The sequence below is a fragment of the Hyperolius riggenbachi genome, chromosome 10 (genome assembly GCF_040937935.1).
Source record: "Hyperolius riggenbachi isolate aHypRig1 chromosome 10, aHypRig1.pri, whole genome shotgun sequence".
Classification (NCBI taxonomy): Eukaryota; Metazoa; Chordata; class Amphibia; order Anura; family Hyperoliidae; genus Hyperolius; species Hyperolius riggenbachi.
The window spans coordinates 240,441,046-240,463,031 of record NC_090655.1 but is presented as its reverse complement, the minus strand read 5'-3'; the positions used below and the strand labels follow the sequence as shown (position 1 = coordinate 240,463,031).

The 21,986-nt window shown below is 44.5% G+C and overlaps 1 protein-coding gene across 1 annotated transcript in view; it reads right to left on the bottom strand.

Moving 5' to 3' along the window:
- Positions 1–14,977: 14,977 nt before the first annotated feature.
- The window catches only part of LOC137535021 (zinc finger protein 721-like), a 111,373-nt gene continuing 104,364 nt past the window's right edge, over positions 14,978–21,986 (bottom strand). The window contains exon 14 of the mRNA XM_068256783.1: positions 14,978–19,025. Coding sequence (XP_068112884.1) covers positions 16,198–19,025 — 2,828 coding nt within the window. The 3' untranslated portion in view covers positions 14,978–16,197. The remainder of the gene's footprint in view (positions 19,026–21,986) is intronic.

The following is a 21,986-nucleotide window of genomic DNA, read 5'->3' as shown; positions in this document are numbered from 1 at the left end:
TGAGAGGTGATCAGCTCTGATTGGCTCTCCGGTGGGAAGGGAGGGTGGGTGAATCATTTAAAATACGTGATTTTATTTAAAAAAAATAAATAAAATCTCAGCAGCAATCAGATGCCACCAACAGAAAGCTCTGTTGGTAGCAACAAAAGGGGGCAAGATTTAATTGCGTGCTAAGTTGTATGGCCCTGCAGCAAGCTGCAGTGGCCTGAATTTTAAAAAATAGCCTGGTCACTAGGGGGATGTAAGCTTGTTATTTACTGTAGATCGCAAAGGGGAAAAATGAGTTGAACTTACCTGGGGCTTTTAATGGTCCCCCGCAGACATCCTGTGCCCGCGCAGCCACTCACCGATGCTCCGGCCCCGCCTCCAGTTCACTTCCGTAATTTGCAGCTTTTAAGTCGCAAAACTACTGTGCCTGCGCAGGCTTCTCTTCACCCCCACTGACATCCCCGGGAGAATACTGCGCAGGCCGTACAGGCGACAGTGGCAATTTCCAGAAGTAACCGGCGGCAGGGACTGGAGCATTGGTGAGTGGCTGCGTGAGCACAGGATGTCTGCGGGGGTTCATTAGAAGCCCCAGGTAAGTTCAACTCTTTTTCCCCTTTGCCCCACAGTACTACTTTAAGCAGTTAAGAGAAGGGTGGGTCAGGTCTATCAGGGACAGGTGGGGGAGGGGGGGGGGGCAGGGTTATGGCAGGACAACTAGTGCAGAAGAAGCGTGGAGGTGTATTGCCCATGCTTGCTATGGGGTTAAGGGAGGGGGTGTTACACTGAAGGGGGGATGCAGTTTTTCATACATACACCCACATGCTCTATGTACATACATACATACATGCTCTGTATACATACATACATGCATACATACATACTCTATATAGACGTACATACATACACACATGCTCTCTCTCTATACACATGCAGATCACATCACACACACACACACACACACTATATACTAACACACATGCTCTGTATACAGTACATACACACTCTATATATACACGCAGATCACATCACATCACATCACACACTATATACATACACACACATGCTCTGTATACAGTACACATACTCAATATACATACATACATACATGCTTTATATATACACACACAGATCACAACACACACACACTATATACTGTACATACACACCTGCTTTGTATACACACAGATCCCAGAGACACACACACACTATATGCATACACATCACGTCACACACGTCATACATGTACACAGGGCCGGATTTGTACTTTTTACCGCCCAAGGCCAACTACAGTATACCATCTGTATGGTTGTTGTCTCTGTGTGCCCCAATGAGAAATCTACTTACTTTCTATCATTGGATGTCACAGACAATAGCTATTTCAGTAATATGCATATAAATTATAAGTTATGTTTTCCTTAACAACTTTTATATTATGTTTGCCATTTCATTAATGATGGACCCATTGTGTCTCCATGTGAGTTAGGCTGATGTGTACCTGCAGGATAGCGCTTACAGGACTTGCAGGGATGACACAAGTACAGGACAGAGAGTTCAAAGGTTAAAGCTGTCCTTGTAGATAGGGATGGCTGCATAAAACAGCTTTACTGCCCCTCACTGAGCCACCCCTAAATTTCTGGTGCCCTAGGCCATGGCCTATGTGGCCTTGCCAGAAATCCGGCCCTGCATGTACACACACACTGCATCCATACACACACAGCAGTGACAGCACCTCTCCTATAGCAGCAGCATCTCCTGGCACTCACAGCTTCAGCTCCACGTGTCTGACTGTATCTCTTATCCTCTCTGGCCGTCCTCAGTCTGCGGGAGGAGGAGGGGGAGGAGCTGCACATTCCTCTCCTCCACACTGAAGTCAATCAGTGTAATCAGCTCCGCAGTCCGCAGTGACAGGGAGCTGTGCAATCACAAAGGAGGAAGGGGGAGAGCAGGCTGTAGCCTCATCTAAGTTAGAAAAGAATTATTATAACAGACCTGGCGTCTCCCCCTCTGTGGAATAGTCCAAATTACCGGGCAGATACATTGCCGGTAAAAACATTTTTCCGGCAGCGGCTTTTTAATTGATTTAACGGCTGGGCCGGGGAGATACCGGCCAGGTGGCAACCCTACCTGTGAGGGGAAACAGCATCACGGTAAATGGCAGCAGGATGTTACTGTGAAAGCCCCCTTTATTTTTCAGGTAGGCTGGACAGGACCCCTTACTGAGCTGCTGTGGCTGCTTTGCCTTCTCCCCACCTCTCCAGCTGCTGCTCCTGTACTGTTGTGCCTCTCAGCTGAATGACAAGACTCCAACCCCCATAGTAGAAATAAGGGTGTATGTTCTCCCAAATAGAATCATTAGGTAGCTGTGTGTTCCTCCCAGAATGCTGCATTAGATAGCTGTATCTGTCCTCCAGGCTCCAGATAACAGTATTAGGCAGTTGTGCCCCCCCCCTCCTCCCCCCAACAGCAGTATTGGGTAGCTGTTTGTGTCCCCAGATAGAAGTATTGGGTAGTTGTGTGCGCTCCTAGATAGCAGTATTAGGTATCTATGTGCACCCCCAGGTTGCAGTATGAGATAGCTGTATTTACCCCCAGATAGCAGTATTAGGGAGCTGTATGTGCCCTCCATATAACAGTATTAGGTAGCTGTTTGTGCCTCCTGATAGCAGTATTAGGTAGCTGTGTGTGAGCCCCCCCCCCACAGCGGTATTAGGTAGCACTGTGTGCCTCCCAGATAGCAGTATTAGGTAGCTGTGTGAGCCCCCAGATAGCAGTATTAGGTAGCTGTGTGAGCCCCCAGATAGCAGTATTAGGTAGCTGTGTGAGCCCAGATAGCAGTATTAGAAAGCTGTGTGTCCCCCCAGATAGCAGTATTAGGCAGCTGTGTGTGCCTCTAGCTAGCAGTGTTAGGTTGCTGTGTGTTCCCCCACATAGCAGTATGAGATAGATGTGTATACCCACAGATAGCAGTATTAGACAGCTGTGTGTGCCCCCAGATAGCAGTATTAGACAGCTGTGTGTGTCCCCAGATAGCAGTATTAGCCACTTTATTTCTTAAAGTAATGATGGCCACTCATTTTTCTTTACTTATAGATAGCAGTATTAGGTAGCTGTGTGTCCCCCCAGATAGAAGTATTAGGTAGCTGGGTGTGCTCCTCGATAGCAGTATTAGGCAGCTATGTGTGCCCCAGGTTGCAGTATGAGATAGCTGTATATACCCCCAGCAGTATTAGGGAGCTGTATGTGTCCTCCAGATAACAGTATTAGACCTCTGTGTGTGCCTCCAGATAACAGTATTAGACCGCTGTGTGTGCCTCCAGATAGCAGTATTAGACCGCTGTGTGTGCCCCCCCCCGACAGCGGTATTAGGTAACTGTGTGTGCCCCCCAGATAGCAGTATTAGGTAACTGTGTGTGCCCCCCAGATAGCAGTATTAGGTAGCTGTGTGTGCCCCCAGATAGCAGTATTAGGTAGCTGTGTGTGCCCCCAGATAGCAGTATTAGGTAGCTGTGTGTGCCTTCCAAATAGCAGTATTAGCTAGCTGTGTGTCTCCCAACGCACGCACGCACACACACACACACACGTAGTTGTGTCTGCCTCCAGATAGCAGTATTGGATAGCTGTGTGCTTTCCAGATAGCAGTTTTAGGTAGCTATGTGTGTTCCCAGATGGCTGTATTAGGCAGCTGTGTGTGCTTCTAGATAGCAGTATTAGGTAGCTGTGTGTGCTTCTAGATAGCAGTATTAGGTAGCTGTGTATGTCTCTAGATAGCAGGGCCCGTTTCCACTATCGCGAATCCGCATGCGTTGCCCGCATGCGGATTCGCACAGTCAGTACAAGTGGATGGGACTGTTTCCACTTGTGCGTTTCCCCGCACGTTTTTCTGTGCAGAAAAAATCTGCAGGGTAGGGCCCTCAGAATTCGCCTGCGTGTGGAATGCAGGCGAATCGCACGCAATGTATTTAATAGGGAAATCGCATGCGTTTTCCCCATGCGTTTTTTGCCGCGATTTCGCATGCGATTTCGCATAGGTATTAATGTTAATTTACACAGGCAGTGACATGGTTAAATTCGCATACAGCCTTACCTATGCGAAATCGCATGCGAAATCGCGGCAAAAAACGCATGCAAAATCGCACCCGCATGCGATTTGCCTGCGGTGATTCGCCGGCGATTCCGCAACGCTATAGTGGAAACGGGCCCTTATTAGGTAGCTGTGTGTTCCCAGATGGCTGTATTAGGTTGCTGTGTGTGCCTCCCAGATTGCAGAATTAGGTAGCTGTGTGTGCCTCCCAGATTGCAGAATTAGGTAGCTGTGTGTGCCTCCTAGATTGCAGAATTAGGTATCTGTGTGTGCCCCCAGATAGCAGTATTAGGTAGCTGTGTGTGCCTCCAGATAGCAGTATTAGGTAGCTGTGTGTGCCCCCAGATAGCAGTATTAGGTAGCTGTGTGTGCCCCCAGATAGCAGTATTAGGTAGCTGTGTGTGCCCCCAGATAGCAGTATTAGGTAGCTCTGGGTGCCTCTTAGATGGCAGTATTAGGAAGCTGTATACTTATGCAAACTGCGCCCACTGCAATCAAACTTTCAACCTTTCTGAGGTAAGAGTCTTCGCTATCAAAAGTCCAGTCGCTAAAATTGGATATATTAGTATGACAGCGCTCCTCTTCTATATCCTTATGACCTGGAAAATTAAACACAACTCCACATAGTGCATTACTGCTGGATTTTCAAAATTAACTCATACACCCTAAGTGCCGAGAAAGTGCTTTCACTCGTGATCCACCGATCCCCTAAAAAATGCAGGCTCACCAGATGTATACCACCTCAAAGCCAGGTGGATCTAACGCAAGGGTAAAGCCACAACGATCTGATGTATTCAAATTTCAACAGCTTTTTAATCCGGAATCCTCAATAAAAATATACAATACAAAACATGGCATAAAACCTTTTAAAATTCATAAAAGCCCTGCGCTAAATGCGCACTCACGTCATCCAAAGTAGCTCTAAGCCTATCGGGCTCCCTGGTCCAGTGATGTACCCTCTCGTGCGGTCGCGGCGTCCCGTCTCCGCAATGGTGCATCCGTGTCTCTCTCTAAAGTTCCCGGGCGATGGAGTTAACAATTAATGCTGGGTTCATTTCTTATAGTAGTAGTAAGGGAAATATGAGATGATAACATTTACAGAAAGGGATAGAATGGTCAATTTAAATTAACAATGACACGCTTTTATTATATTTTTATTTATTATTTTTTACTTTATTGCAATTTTTGTATTCTAAATGTAACATAGAGCTGTAGGCAGATAGAAAGCTGTGGGCCTGCCTGCGGCAGGTTAACAAACCCTCCAGTAGATGGCAGCAGATCAAGGATTAACCATCTTATGTAAAGGAATGTTTTGGGTTATACCCTGAATGCGATTTTTCTTGCCGCTTGGGTTATAGACCTAATACGCTTGACCGAAGGACAGCCAACCACATGACGCGTAATTTGCGTCATAGTGGCTGCATTAGACATGCGCACTGCGAACCCGGAAGATAATGATATAAAAGACGTCGGCCGCTGCTGTGACGTCAGCCTCTGATGAGTCCAAAGGGACGAAACGCGTAAGGCGGAGCTAGGAGCGTCTGACGTCACAGGGAGCAGGGAACTCCATCGCCCGGGAACTTTAGAGAGAGACACGGATGAACCATTGCGGAGACGGGACGCCGCGACCGCACGAGAGGGTACATCACTGGACCAGGGAGCCCGATAGGCTTAGAGCTACTTTGGATGACGTGAGTGCGCATTTAGCGCAGGGCTTTTATGAATTTTAAAAGGTTTTATGCCATGTTTTGTATTGTATATTTTTATTGAGGAATCCGGATTAAAAATCTGTTGAAATTTGAATACATCAGATCGTTGTGGCTTTACCCTTGTGTTAGATCCACCTGGCTTTGAGGTGGTATACATCTGGTGAGCCTGCATTTTTTAGGGGATCGGTGGAAGTTTGCACTAGAAGTGGAGCACGAGTGAAAGCACTTTCTCGGCACTTAGGGTGTATGAGTTAATTTTGAAAATCCAGCAGTAATGCACTATGTGGAGTTGTGTTTAATTTTGCAGGTCATAAGGATATAGAAGAGGAGCGCTGTCATACTAATATATTCAGTATTAGGAAGCTGTGTGGGCCCACCAGATAGCAATATTAGCTGTGTGGGACTTCCAGATTGCAGTATAAGTTAGTTGTGTACATTCTCCAGATAACAGTATTAGGTAGCTGTGTGTGCCCCAAGATAGCAGTATTAGGTAGCTGTGTGTGCCCCCAGATAGCAGTATTAGGCAGCTGTGTGTGCCCCCAGATAGCAGTATTAGGTAGCTGTGTGTGCCACCAGATAGCAGTATTAGGTAGCCTGTGTGTGCCCCCAGATAGCAGTATTAGGCAGCTGTGTGTGCCCCCAGATAGCAGTATTAGGTAGCTGTGTGTGCCACCAGATAGCAGTATTAGGTAGCTGTGTGTGCCCCCAGATAGCAGTATTAGGTAGCCGTGTGTGCCCCCCCCCCCAGATAGCAGTATTAGGTAGCCTGTGTGTGCCCCCAGATAGCAGTATTAGGTATCCTGTGTGTGCCCCCAGATAGCAGTATTAGGTATCCTGTGCGTGCCCCCCCAGATAGCAGTATTAGGTAGCTGTGCGTGACCCCCCAGATAGCAGTATTAGGTAGCCTGTGCGTGCCCCCCCCAGATAGCAGTATTAGGTAGCCTGTGTGCCCCCCCAGATAGCAGTATTAGGTAGCTGTGTGTGCCCTCCAGATAACAGTATTAGGTAGCTGTTTGTGCCCCCTGATAGCAGTATTAGGTAGCTGTGTGTGAGCCCCCCCCCCCCCCCCACACACACAGCGGTATTAGGAGATAGCGGTATTAGGTAGCTGTGTGAGCCCCCAGATAGCAGTATTAGGTAGCTGTGTGAGCCCAGATAGCAGTATTAGAAAGCTGTGTGTCCCCCCAGATAGCAGTATTAGGGAGCTGTATGTGTCCTCCAAATAACAGTATTAGACCGCTGTGTGTGCCTCCAGATAGCAGTATTAGACCGCTGTATGTGCCCCCCCCCAACAGCGGTATTAGGTAGCCTGTGTGTGCCTCCAGATAGCAGTATTAGATAGCTGTGTGTGCCCCCAGATAGCAGTATTAGGTAGCTGTGTGTACCCCCAGATAGCAGTATTAGATAGCTGTGTGTGCCCCCAGATAGCAGTATTAGGTAGCTGTGTGTGCCCCCAGATAGCAGTATTAGGTAGCTGTGTGTGCCGCGCGCACACACGCACGCACACACACACACACCTCCAGATAGCAGTATTAGATAGCTGTGTGCTTTCCAGATAGCAGTTTTAGGTAGCTATGTGTGTTCCCAGATGGCTGTATTAGGTAGCTGTGTGTGCTTCTAGATAGCAGTATTAGGTAGCTGTGTATGTCTCTAGATAGCAGTATTAGGTAGCTGTGTGTTCCCAGATGGCTGTATTAGGTAGCTGTGTGTGCCTCCCAGATTGCAGAATTAGGTAGCTGTGTGTGCCTCCAGATAGCAGTATTAGGTAGTTGTGTGTGCCCACAGATAGCAGTATTAGGTAGCTGTGTGTGCCTCCCGGATAGCAGTATTAGGTAGTTGTGTGTGCCTCCCAGATAGTAGTATTAGGTATCTGTGTGTGCCTCCCAGATAGCAGTATTAGGTATCTGTGTGTGCCCCCAGATAGCAGTATTAGGTAGCTCTGGGTGCCTCTTAGATGGCAGTATTAGGAAGCTGTATACTTATGCAAACTGCGCCCACTGCAATCAAACTTTCAACCTTTCTGAGGTAAGAGTCTTCGCTATCAAAAGTCCAGTCGCTAAAATTGGATATATTAGTATGACAGCGCTCCTCTTCTATATCCTTATGACCTGGAAAATTAAACACAACTCCACATAGTGCATTACTGCTGGATTTTCAAAATTAACTCATACACCCTAAGTGCCGAGAAAGTGCTTTCACTCGTGATCCACCGATCCCCTAAAAAATGCAGGCTCACCAGATGTATACCACCTCAAAGCCAGGTGGATCTAACGCAAGGGTAAAGCCACAACGATCTGATGTATTCAAATTTCAACAGCTTTTTAATCCGGAATCCTCAATTAAAATATACAATACAAAACATGGCATAAAACCTTTTAAAATTCATAAAAGCCCTGCGCTAAATGCGCACTCACGTCATCCAAAGTAGCTCTAAGCCTATCGGGCTCCCTGGCCCAGTGATGTACCCTTCCGTGCGGTCGCGGCGTCCCGTCTCCGCAATGGTGCATCCGTGTCTCTCTCTAAAGTTCCCGGGCGATGGAGTTAACAATTAATGCTGGGTTCATTTCTTATAGTAGTAGTAAGGGAAAGATGAGATGATAACATTTACAGAAAGGGATAGAATGGTCAATTTAAATTAACAATGACACGCTTTTATTATATTTTTATTTATTATTTTTTACTTTATTGCAATTTTTGTATTCTAAATGTAACATAGAGCTGTAGGCAGATAGAAAGCTGTGGGCCTGCCTGCGGCAGGTTAACAAACCCTCCAGTAGATGGCAGCAGATCAAGGATTAACCATCTTATGTAAAGGAATGTTTTGGGTTATACCCTGAATGCGATTTTTCTTGCCGCTTGGGTTATAGACCTAATACGCTTGACCGAAGGACAGCCAACCACGTGACGCGTAATTCGTGTCGTAGTGGCCACATTAGGCATGCGCACTGCGAACCCGGAAGATAATGATATAAAAGACGTTGGCCGCTCCTGTGACGTCAGCCTCTGATGAGTCCAAAGGGACGAAACGCGTAAGGCGGAGCTAGGAGCGTCTGACGTCACAGGGAGCAGGGAACTCCATCGCCCGGGAACTTTAGAGAGAGACACGGATGCACCATTGCGGAGACGGGACGCCGCGACCGCACGAGAGGGTACATCACTGGACCAGGGAGCCCGATAGGCTTAGAGCTACTTTGGATGACGTGAGTGCGCATTTAGCGCAGGGCTTTTATGAATTTTAAAAGGTTTTATGCCATGTTTTGTATTGTATATTTTTATTGAGAAATCCGGTTTAAAAAGCTGTTGAAATTTGAATACATCAGATCGTTGTGGCTTTACCCTTGTGTTAGATCCACCTGGCTTTGAGGTGGTATACATCTGGTGAGCCTGCATTTTTTAGGGGATCGGTGGAAGTTTGCACTAGAAGTGGAGCACGAGTGAAAGCACTTTCTCAGCACTTAGGGTGTTTGAGTTAATTTTGAAAATCCAGCAGTAATGCACTATGTGGAGTTGTGTTTAATTTTGCAGGTCATAAGGATATAGAAGAGGAGCGCTGTCATACTAATATATTCAGTATTAGGAAGCTGTGTGGGCCCACCAGATAGCAATATTAGCTGTGTGGGACTTCCAGATTGCAGTACAAGTTAGTTGTGTACATTCTCCAGATAACAGTATTAGGTAGCTGTGTGTGCCCCAAGATAACAGTATTAGGTAGCTGTGTGTGCCCCCAAATAGCAGTGTTAGGTAGCTGTGTGTGCCCCAGATAGCAGTATTAGGTAGCTGTGTGTGCCTCCCAGATAGCAGTATTAGGTAGCCTGTGTGTGCCCCCAAATGGCAGTATTAGGTAGCTGTGTGTGCCCCAGATAGCAGTATTAGGTAGCTGTGTGTGCCTCCCAGATAGCAGTATTAGGTAGCCTGTGTGTGCCCCTGATAGCAGTATTAAGTAGCTGTGTGTGCCCCCAGATAGCAGTATTAGGTAGCTGTGTGTGCCCCCAGATAGCAGTATTAGGTAGCTGTGTGTGCCCCCCCCCCAGATAGCAGTATTAGGTAGCCTGTGTGTGCCCCCAGATAGCAGTATTAGGTAGCCTGTGTGTGCCCCCAGATAGCAGTATTAGGTAGCCTGTGTGTGCCCCCAGATAGCAGTATTAGGTATCCTGTGTGTGCCCCCAGATAGCAGTATTAGGTATCCTGTGTGTGCCCCCAGATAGCAGTATTAGGTATCCTGTGTGTGCCCCCAGATAGCAGTATTAGGTAGCTGTGCGTGCCCCCCCAGATAGCAGTATTAGGAAGCTGTGTGTGCTCTCAGATAGCAGTATTAGGTAGCTGTGTGTGCCCCAAGATAGCAGTATTAGGTAGCTGTGTGTGCCCCCCAGATAGCATTTATCAGGGACTGCGGGCGCCCAAAAATCCCCTCAATGCCGATATTTTAATGGACGTGCCGGCCATAGCCGGTGTGCTGTGCCCAAATTTATCCGTATGAGCCAGCGTTCTCAGTATAGAAGGTAAAAATTACATTAGCAGCATACCTGCATCCAAATTTCATCGCGGCTTAATTGCCATGCCCCAAACTACAAATGGAAATGATGCTGAGGTAAATAGTACTGTAGTAAGTAGTACCATTAGATTGAGTGGTGTGTATTTTCAGATAGCAGTATTTTTTTAAGACCCCACACACCTAACCCTTAATATTACCCTCCACTCCTAACCCTTAAGACCCCCCCCCAACCTAACACTTAAGATTACCCCCCCACACCTAACACTTAAAACCCCACACCTAACCCTTAAGACCCCCTCAACCAAAGCAAAGTTTTGCAGTGCACAGCGCGACGCGCGCGGTGCGCCCATTGAACCCGATTACGCACGCAAAACTTTGCTTGTGGGACTTTGCGCGCGATCACCAGCACAAAGTGGTGCTAACTCAGCGGTGCAAAGGTTATCACGTCTTTTAGGCGTGAAAACTGGATTATCACCGCTTTGTGAATCAGGCCCCTAATTCTTAAGATTGCCCCCAAGCCTAACCCTTAAGACCCCCCCCCCCCTTCCCAGTCTTACCCAGTGTGGGGTAAGCATCCGCTATTTATCAGGTACCCAAAATTCCCCTCAATGCCAATATTTGAATGGGCCCGCCACCCATAGCCAGTGGGCGGTGCCCAAATTTAACCGCATGCACCAGTGTTCTCAGTATAGAAGCTAAAAATGACATTAGCAACATGCCAGCGCCCAAATTTCATAGTGGCTTAATTGCCGTGACTGTTATGCCCCTCAGTCAGTAGAAAGCCATATGACTATGGAACACCCCCAAGGTGTACATAAGACAACATTTTATTCGGGATTTTAAATTATATCCTGCATAAGCTCTTCTTTGCCTGGATCTGGATAAGCTAGTTTACCTATATAGGAAATATATCGGCCACTTAATCATGGCTACACTATATATTATTATTTGCAACTGGAAGAATACTGAAGACATGCTTTACTGACATATGAATTGTATATAGGAGAAATATGGTAATGGAGGAATATATTCATCCCTAATTCTAGCAGCCTGTACATATATATAGCTAAGTTTTTACAATTCTAGATCTCAGAGGGAAGATACGCCTGAATGTCTTTTTCCATGCTCTGTAACGTTTATATTCACCGCCTTTTATCACTCAAGACAGGTAGAAGTCGTTTGTTACTTTAATTTTAGTTTCAGTTTTAGTCCTAGCATAGATACTGTTGATCCTTCCTTACGCCTAACAATCGAAACAGTGTTGTTCATACACCACTTTCTTCATATCCCTAGTCAAATAGGACAAAATAGTTGTTATGAAAGGGATAACATGCATAAGATAGCCACTTATCCCAAGTAATATTCATACTCATACCATAAGAAATTATGTTGATATTTCAACACTATAATAGGTGCTCTGATTTACCCAACGAGAACGCATAGTAATTGGAAGGCTATTAGCCACTGCTCCAATTACTAAATTCCGCAGGCAGTTCTAGTTATGCCCGGGCATCCCCAAGGGGTCAGTTTTGTCTGGATACAGGCTTCAGCACCCTGCACAGGGATCACCTATTTTCACTGAGGAAATAACAAACCTAGACTTTCACTTAAGCAAAGACTCTTCTACTAAAGGTGGGTACACACATCAGATAAAAGTCTTTGGAAAATGAAAGTTTACAGACCAGCTTTACCACCCTTCATGTAGTATGAGAGCCATACCTACACATAGTCTATTCTATGGAGCTGAACTCCCCAGATGAACTCCAAGATGATTGTCCATTAAACAATGTGTGTATGAGACCTGCAGATATCATAGACTATGAATGCATTTGGCAGAAACTGATCTTTTGCAGGAACTGATCTTTTGCAGGAACTGATCTTTTGCAGAAACTGATCTTTTGCAGATACTGATCTGTTGAATGTCTACAGCATCTTTGTGTGCATCATCTTGCAAAGATTTTGATCTGCTGGGGAGTTCAGCTCCATAGAATAGACGGTGTAGGTATTTCTCTCATACTACATGGAAGGGGGGTAAAATTGGTCTGTTATCTTTCACTTTGCAAAGACTTTTATCTGATGTGTGTACCCACCTTTAGGCTATAGCTTTTTATTATGGTTACTGTATAAATATATTCATAATATTTTTGGATAATGGTATGTGAGATATCCCGTAGATGTGGTTTCCTGCTTTATTCAATACTGTATTTTACTTTGAAAACTTTCAATAAAAATTATTGTTAAAAAAAAAGAAAGTCGTATTACCACAGAGTGCATGCTAGCACCTCTTCACACAGAGACTTACAGATGGAAATGATGCTAAGGTCAATAGTACTGTTGTAAGTAGTACCATTAAATCATAAGCCTATTTGGCAGGGCTCTTTTCCTCATGTGCTCTTCCCAGCCACCACCCAATGGACTCAGTGACTCATCTTCTATATTAATCTTTGTACCATTATTTATTATTCATTATTTTTTGTACTATTGTTTAGCATTGTAATGACACCCCCTCCCCCGTGTTATATTGTTCTATGTTTTATTGTCTCTCCTATCTATTGTACAGTGCTGGGTAAGGCCCATACACACACGTGACAGATGTCTCCCCATGGGTATTGGGTGGGCCACATCGCTAGGGCGAGGCTGTTTAGATGCAAAGTCAGCTCTACAGCTGATGATGCATTCTGTTGCTATGCAGAGGGCTGACGATAAAGTTTGTCTGTGATGTCACACAGTGGGCGGGGTGACAGTCAAGAAGAAATGTATCAGCTGTTGCCAGAACAAGTTGATTGCCTGACGGATCACTTGCTGGGCAGTGGTCGGGGGCCACTGTACAGATGCCGAATTATTGGCTGAGGCAGTCGTTACCTGCCTACTCCAATTTATGCACAGGAATTTATAAATAAAGTTTAATAATAATGCCTCCAGTGATACTTCTAACTCTGCTGCATCCTGTACAGCAGACTGTCTCCTCCATCATGTGCACTTGGTCCTAGGCTGATGACATCATCAAACAGAGACTGATAACACTTTGCAGAGGAGTCTGGGTGAAACGAGAGCACTGCAATCATCACTGGCAAGGGAAGAGGTGAGACAATGCTTAACCAGCACTCTTCTGACTGAAAGCCTCTGCATGGGAGAGGGACCACTAGACCATTAGGGGAACTGCAAGACTAAACCTTGACCAGTAGGCTACTAGGGTTTAGGGGTGTGTGTGTGGGGAGTGTAGTCTAGGGAAAACAAGAAGGGAACACGGCGCAAGGGCTATTGTCTGGTTGTCACAGCATAGGGGCCACTGGATTTGAAGAAACTATAAGACAGACACTCTGGGGGTGCGATAAATGGGAGGCCACTATATCTGCAGACAAGGGGGGGGGGGGGGACACTTTACTGTGGGGCACTAAAAGAGAACCACATGGAATGGGGACATCCTAATAGAAGAGATGGACTGGGAATTAAACATGATTTTTACAATGAGAATTCTATATAGCCATTCGGGATGATCAATGAGATGCAAATATTTCCGAGTTCAAGCAGTATTATGTAAACCGTTATGCAAATATGTAGAGGCAAAAAGAAAGAAATCGAGAGCTCCAGTCGTGTATTATTGATGGTACAATGGGTGAAATGTCAGGAAAACAGTGATAGACTTCACAAGTGTGGGTTCCCACCACAGGCAACCACTCTAAGCACAAGTAGGGAGAATGAACCTGTCCCCACTCAGGTTAAGAAGTTACTCTCCATAGACAGGAAAAAGGGTGATCACACACCCATCCACTGGGTGGATATATAGGTATTTTTGGAAATACAGAGGTGCCTAACAGGATAAAATATCATTAAAAACAGCCTAAAATGGGGGGTATTGGTGAACTTACCTCCCCAGAGAAGACGCAACAGTTGTGTATTATAAAATATAACATTTATTCATACTCCAATGATTCTGCAACGCGTTTCGCGGGTCTACAGTCCACTTCCTCAGGCAAGATACAACAAGGAGTAACTGCAGTGTAGAAAAACATGTAAAGCGCCTCTGTCTTCATGCTAATATATGCAGCTTGAAAATGGACAATGTCCATGGACTGGAAATCTGAAATATTTATTTCTCATTGATCATCCCTAACATTATTATTATTGATTCATAAAACGTCAACATATTCTGTGCCGCTGTACAAAGTAACAGCCACCTCTTATAACCACGCCCACTTTCAAGGCCACACCCTTCTACATAATATAGTTACCAGATTCCCTTCTTTTCTTCCCCATTTTACTATTAAAAAGTTTTTGTTATATTATTCCAACTAATCAATACACACAAAAAACAAACAAACAACCACATTGCAGAGAAAAAAAGCCTTTATTTCAAAATCAGATTTCAGGACATGCTGTGCCACCTGGGGCAGAACAGAATAGACAAGAAGAAAGAAAGACCCAGAGCTCAACTGTGCTGTATAATTTCAGTACCAGGGAGTCGACCAGTCAGCACCTGGATCCATTAAGGTGCAGATATATCAGACAGCAAAGAAAGGAAGACTGGGCCTCAACCTGGATTAGTGCAGTTATAGCAGAAAATTTTATTCCATAGCAGCAAAAAGCACACAACGTTTCGGCACTAGGCCTTTGTCAAGTGCCGAGACGTTGTATGCTTTTTGCTGCTATGGAATAAAATTTTCTGCTATAACTGCACTAATCCAGGTTGAGACCCAGTCTTCCTTTCTTTGCTGGCAGAACAGAATAGAGGCTGAGGAGGAACTTACAATATACTTTCACATGTGTATCTATAATCTTACTAATAACAATATACACAAAGAGATTTGGGATTTCTCAGTGTCTTAAAGAAAACTTTAACTGAAAAAAAAATTCCATTCACATACCTTGGGCTTTTTCCAGCCCACTAAAGTCTTCCTGATTCCTCACCGTCACCCTGCACTGTTTGGTTCCCCCAGTGTCCCCCTCCGAATGCTGGATGCACAGCCTCGTGCCCCACGCCTCCTCCAACATGCTCCTGTGGCCAGGAGCTTTCTGTGCATCTTCAATAAGCAAAAATTACTACTGCACATGCACAGGATGCTCCCAGCTACAGGTGTGCAAAAAATGAGGCAGGTGACTCACCAAGTTACCCAGCTTATCGAGGGGCACAGCGCAGGAACGGCGCAGCGTGGAATCACAGTGCGGGAGCAGGAAGACTTCAGGGGGCTGGAAGAAGCTCCAGGTAAGTAACTGGACATTTTTTTTTCAGTTAAGTGTCCCTATAAAGACAACATCTTTAGTTATTTTATATATTCATATTATTTAAATTTATAGAATTTAGCAGTATAAAGGGAAAAAAAGCATTGATCAGTAAAGTGAAGTTTCAAAAATAAACATTTGATTTCATGGAGGGCCTTCTGGTTGTGTGACTGCGAGTTATGTAAGCAGAAGTCAACTCGGCCTTTCACATTACTAGAGATAAGAGTCCTGATTCTGTGCCTGATTGGCTGGATACTGTGGGGGGCGGGAACACCAGGAACTGAGAAAAGCAAACCAAGGATAGTCACATGACAAGGTGAGCGGGGACACCAGAGAGTTTTCAGCAACAGCTAAATGTCAGCAGGAGCAGAGCCAGGAATGATGGCACAGTGATGTCACCACTGGAGTCCCCAAGAGATAAAAGAAACCTGCAAATCCCTCCTCCCACCAGACTCTGCCTATAGCTTCTGGGCGGAGCAATCTCTTCTCTCCATCATCTGGTTTTCTAGAGACCGAAGAGGTCAGCCTGTGAATTATCACTCCAGAATACAGATATAATTTCTGAGCTCACTGACATCACTTCCTGTGCAGGAAAGGCAGCTCTGATTACACAATAAGTTCATCTTTCTTTCTAGAAAGTCCCCAGAGCCCAAATGACAACAGACTCAGACGTGTCACCATCCTGAATCATTGTTCCCCTTACCCCATCAGCAGCCGGCAACATCAGCTGTTTCTAATTTCACTATAGATAAGTTTATGTCAGTATGAGCTTGCTGGTGTTTCACAAGGGCTCCTCTCTCAAAGAAGCTTTTCCCACATTCTGAACATGAAAAGGGACGCTCTCCTGTGTGTCTTTTCATGTGCCTTTGAAGGTTTCCACTTTCAAGGAAACATTTCCCACACTCTGAACATGTATATGGCTTCTCACCTGTGTGAGTTTTCTGGTGTCTTAGAAGGGCTCTTTTCTGAATGAAACTTTTCCCACATTCTAAACATGAAAAAGAGGATGCACCGGTGTGACTCCTCATGTGGTCTAGAAGGTAACTCTTCTCTGAAAATCCTTTCCCACACTCTGAACATGAAAAAGGATGTGTGCCTGTGTGAGATGCCTGATGCCTAACAAGGTGAGTCTTCTGAACAAAGTCTTTCCCACACTCTAAACATGAAAAAGGACGCTCGCCTGTGTGTCTTCTCATGTGCTTATGAAGGTTTCCACGATGAGTAAAATGTTTCCCACACTCTGAACATGAAAAAGACTGCTTGCTTGTGTGATCATTCTGGTCACTGTGATCTTTTTGGTGAGAGCAAAGATCTTTTTTAAAATGGAAGCCTTTTCCGCACTCTGAACATGAAAACCGAGGTTCACTGTCATGAATTTTCTGGTGTTTATTTAGTCTATCTTTACTAACAAACCGTTTCTCACACTGCAAGCATGAAAAAGAAGGCTCATCTGTGTGAATTTTTTGGTGGCGAACTAGGTCTTTATTCTGAATGAAACATTTCCCACACTCTGAACATGAAAAAGGCCTCTCACCTGAGTGAGTTTTTAGGTGCCTCTGAAGACTTTCTTTTTCAAAAAAACCTTTCCCGCAATCTGAACAAGAAAATCGATGCATGCCTGTGTGTCTTCTCATATGCTTAACAAGCGTTCCACTATCAGTAAAACATTTCCCACAGTCTGAACATGAATAAGGCCTCTCACCTGTGTGACGTCTAGCATGTCTAAGAAGGTCGCTCTTTGCTAAAAATCTCTTCCCACATTCTGAACATGAAAAAGGACGCTCACCACTGTGATATTTCTGGTGAGAACTAAGATCTGCTTTATAATGGAAGCCTTTCCCACACTCTGAACATGACAAACGAGGCTCAGCTGCATGAATTTTCTCGTGTTTCTTAAGTCTGTCTTTACTAATAAACTGTTTATCACACTGTAAGCATGAAAAACAAGGAGTATCTGTGTGGATTTTCTGGTGCCGAAGAAGGTCTCGACTGAGAATGAAACATTTCCCACACTCTGAACATAAATACGGCCTCTCGCCTGTGTGGGTGTTCAGGTGTCTCTGAAGGCCTTCTTTCTCAAAAAAATCTTTCCCACATTCTGAACATGAATAAGGACGCTCCCCCGTGTGTCTTCTCATGTGCTTATTAAGATTTCCACTTTCTGTGAAACATTTCCCACACTCTGAACATGTATAAGGCTTCTCACCTGTGTGAGTTTTAAGGTGTCTTTCAAGACCTTTACTTTGAAAAAAAGTTTTCCCGCAATCTGAACATGAAAAAGGTGGCTCACCTCTGTGTGTTTTCATGTGCTCAATAAGAGTCTTGCTCTCAAGAAAAATGTTCCCGCAATCTGAACATGAAAAAGGCCGCTCGCCAGTGTGTCTTTTCATGTGCTTATAAAGATTTCCTCTCTCAGTAAAACTTTTCCCACAATCTGAACATGCAAAAGGCCTTTCACCTGTGTGAGTTTTCAGATGTCTGTTAAGGCTTTCTCTCTCAAAGAAACCTTTCCCACACTCTGAGCATGAAAAGGGAGGCTCGCCAATGTGCCTTCTCTTGTGCTTAAGAAGAGTTCCATTATCACTAAAACTTTTCCCACACTCTAAACATGAATAAGGCTTCTCTCCTGTGTGCCTTCTGAAGTGTCTAACAAGGTCACCCTTTGATAAAAATTTCTTCCCACACTCTGAACATGAAAAAGGTTGAATGCCTGTGTGACATGCCTGATGCCTAATAAGGTGACTCTTCTGAGTGAAGCCTTTCCCACACTCCGAACATACAAAAGGCCGCTCACCAGTGTGAAGTTTCTGGTGCCTACGAAGATGTTCCTTATAACTGAAACCTTTCCCACACTCTGAACATGAAAACCGATACACTCCTGTGTGGCAAATCTGGTGACTAAGCAGATGTTCTTTACGAGTGTAAGCTTTTCCACAGACTAAGCATGCAAAGCGACGCTTGCCTGTATGACTCCTCAGGTGAGAGCAGAGATCTTTTTTAAACTGAAAGCTTTTCCCACACTCAGAACATGAATAATGTTGCACGCTTCCATGAATTTTCTGGTGTCTAATAAGGCTTCCTTTAGTAACAAAATGTTTGTCACAGTGTAAGCATGTAAAAGGATGCTCACCTGTGTGAGTTCTCTGGTGTTGAAGAAGGTCTTTATTCTCAGTGAAACCTTTCCCACACTCTGAACATGAATAAGGATGCCACTCTATGTGTGTTTTAAGATGTAGAGTAAGAGCGGATTTCCTACTAAACCGTTCACCGCATTCAGAACATGATAATCGTTTACCAGCTACACATCTATCAGCACTTCTGTTATTGGCAGAGTCCTCAGCATTAGATGGAGATTTTATAGAATGTGATTGGTCAGAAGGTTCTTCAGGATCAGAGGGTGATCCATCTGCACTGTGATCTCTATGATGTGTATTCCCAGTGATTGGAGAACACTGTGTGACGCCATCATCTTCTGTAGCACCATCTGGAGGTGGAATAGGATGGACCTCCGAGGGGTTCCTCACATCATTTCTGTCTGTTGGGGGAACAAATATAAAACAATGTTTACAGCTCCTGTTTTGTAGTTGGGAATCCTGTATGCTGCTCTAGTAGGCAGAAGTGTCACAGAGATCCAGCATGAAACATGAAATAAAAAAAAGTGGCATAGTAACACAGTTGGGTTTACAAAAGACATCTGTTCATCAAGTTCAACCAGAAGAACAAAACAAGAATAGAAAAAAATCCTGCATTTGCACAGATGTAGAGAAAGGTGAAAACCCCTTACAAGGCTTGACCAATCTCTCTCCCTTTCCAATACATATATTTAAAGGACAACTGTAGTGAAAGGGATATGAAGGCTGCCATATGTATTTCCTTTTAAAGGGAACCTTAACTGAGAGGCAAATGGATGTTTTCATTTTAAACAATACCAGTTGCCTGTCAGTCCAGCTGATCTCTTTGGCTGCAGTAGTGGCTGAATCACACACCTGAAACAAGCATGCAGCTAATCCAGTCTGACAGTCAGAGCACCTGATCTGCATGCTTGTTAAGGGGCTGTGGCTAAATGTATAAGAGACACAGGATCAGCAGGAGAGTCAGGCAACTGGTATTATTTTAAAAGGAAAAATCCATATCCTTCTCAGTTTAGGTTCCCTTTAAGCAATATCAGTTGCCTGGCTGCCCTGCTGATCCTCTGCCTCTAATACTTTTATCTATAGACACTGAACAAGCATGCACCAGATCAAGTGTTTATGACATTTTTGTCAACTCTGACAAGATTAGCTGCATGCTTGTTTTTGGTATTTTTCAGACACTACTGCAGCCAAATAGAACAGCAGGGCTGCCAGGCAACTAAAAGGAAATAAATATGGCGGTCTCCCTATACCTCTCACTACAGTTGTCCTTTAAGTTGTTGATCTGCACTGGGCTACTTCCTGGTCACTGGAGAGTGGTTGTAGATGATGTCAGAAGGGTGTGGCAGAAGACAGGGAAGTTTTCAAGTCCTCCAAATCAACCTATGCTGACTGAACCAGAAAGAATCATGCCATGGAAGCCATCTCCAACCATTCCACTCGTCAGGTATAAATCAACCCCATCCCAAACATAAAGACACATCCAGACCTGTTCTCCAGCCACCTGTTATGTGTAACAAAAAACATCCCCGGCTTTCTGTCTGAGCCAACACAAGACACCCACATGCATTTATTTTGTATGGTGCTAGATTGTTGGTATGACCAACTTGCTTGACTTATCAACACCCAGGAAGACAGTGACATAATGCAGAGGGATCTGGATAGGATCGCTATATGGGCACATCCATGGCAGATGAAATTCAATCTAGAAAATGTAAAGTCACACATCTTGGTCGTACCAGTGATCGTACTAGCTTGGTCGTACTAGCACCATACAAAATGAACAGGAAACAGATGGAAATGAGAACATTCAGAATTTGATAAGAAAGAATGGCACATCTTTGTCCAGCGGATTTTGCTTGTGCAGGATCCCCAGGCAGTTTGTGATCCAAAGATCAATGTAGAGATTCACAGACCGGCTTTGTAGGGAGCAGTGCAAAATGTATTGTCCCATTGCACACTTTATTGTCCCATTACACACATACAATCGTCTGACTGCCCACCGGCAACAGTTTCGGGTCCCCTTTGTCAAAGCTAGGACAGAGACACATGACAGATGTGTCTGTCCTAGCCTTGACAAAGGGGACACGATTGGCCCTGAAATGATCATCGGTGGACGATCAGACGATTGACTGTGTGTAATGGGATAATACATTTTGCACTGCTCCCTACAAAGCCTGTGTGCGGATCACCTCCTTTGATTTTAGGATACAGATGGAGACATCAAACTCGGAGATGTACTTTGGAATACATGAAAATACAAAAATGGAAAAAAAAAATTTGAAATCCCACATAATGTAGGACACCAAATAATATATATAATTGTAAAGAAAAGGTGGGTCTCACAAAGGTGGGTCTCAGCTAGGCAACCACTGTATAGGCAGGTGGGGAAATTAGACCCGACCCCACTCGGGTTAAAAGTTGCTCCCTGTAGACAGAAAAAAAATAGGGCGACGCCCCTCCACCAAGGGTGGACTAGAATATATGATTAATGGTTGAACAGAGGTGCCAGTGACAGAGTAAAATATTTAAAATCAGTTTTAGAAGGGAGGCAGGGGTGGACTTACCTCCCAAAGTAGACGTGAAACAGTTGCTTATCAGTAGAAAAACGTTTTATTGTGTGCTGTGCAAGAGTTCGGGTCCGCTTTAACCACATATATATTCATTATAACGATTAGTTCTCATATAAACAACATGAAATTAGTAGAGTACGCAGCAATGCAATGCATTTTGCAGGTTCAGTCCCTCTTCATCAGGCAACAGACGGAGCAATAAAAAACTCAGTAGATCAATATCTGGTCCGAGCATCTCTGGCCCAGATATTGATCTACAGAGTTTTTTTTATTGCTCTTTTTATTGCCCGATGAAGCAGGACCGAACCTGCGAAAAACATTGCAACTTTATTGTTGACTTAATATCAACAGATCTTGTGTTTATTTAATGTGGAGGTGAGTCCACCACTATCTCCTTTTTAAATGGATTTTAAAATGATTTTATCCTGTTTTGGCACCTCTCTTTCACCTTTTATCGCGTGAAGTCCACCCTTGTGAAGTCTCTATCTACAGAGAATAACTTCTTAAACCTGAGTGGGGTCAGGCCCTAATTGTCCCCACCTGCGTAGACAGTGGTTGCCTTAGTGGTAACCCACATTTGTGAGTATAATGTTATACTGTGTACTTATTCAACCTTTCTGCCACATAACCTACTACATAATATTGGGCTCTCAGTAGGCCTGAACGATTTTAGGAAAAGATTGCATGATCAAAAATTGTGATTTCGATTTAATGCACGATTTATAAAAGGCAAGGATGGATCAGATTGCTCTGACCATCCATGAAACAAAATCCCAATGTGTGTGAACCCAG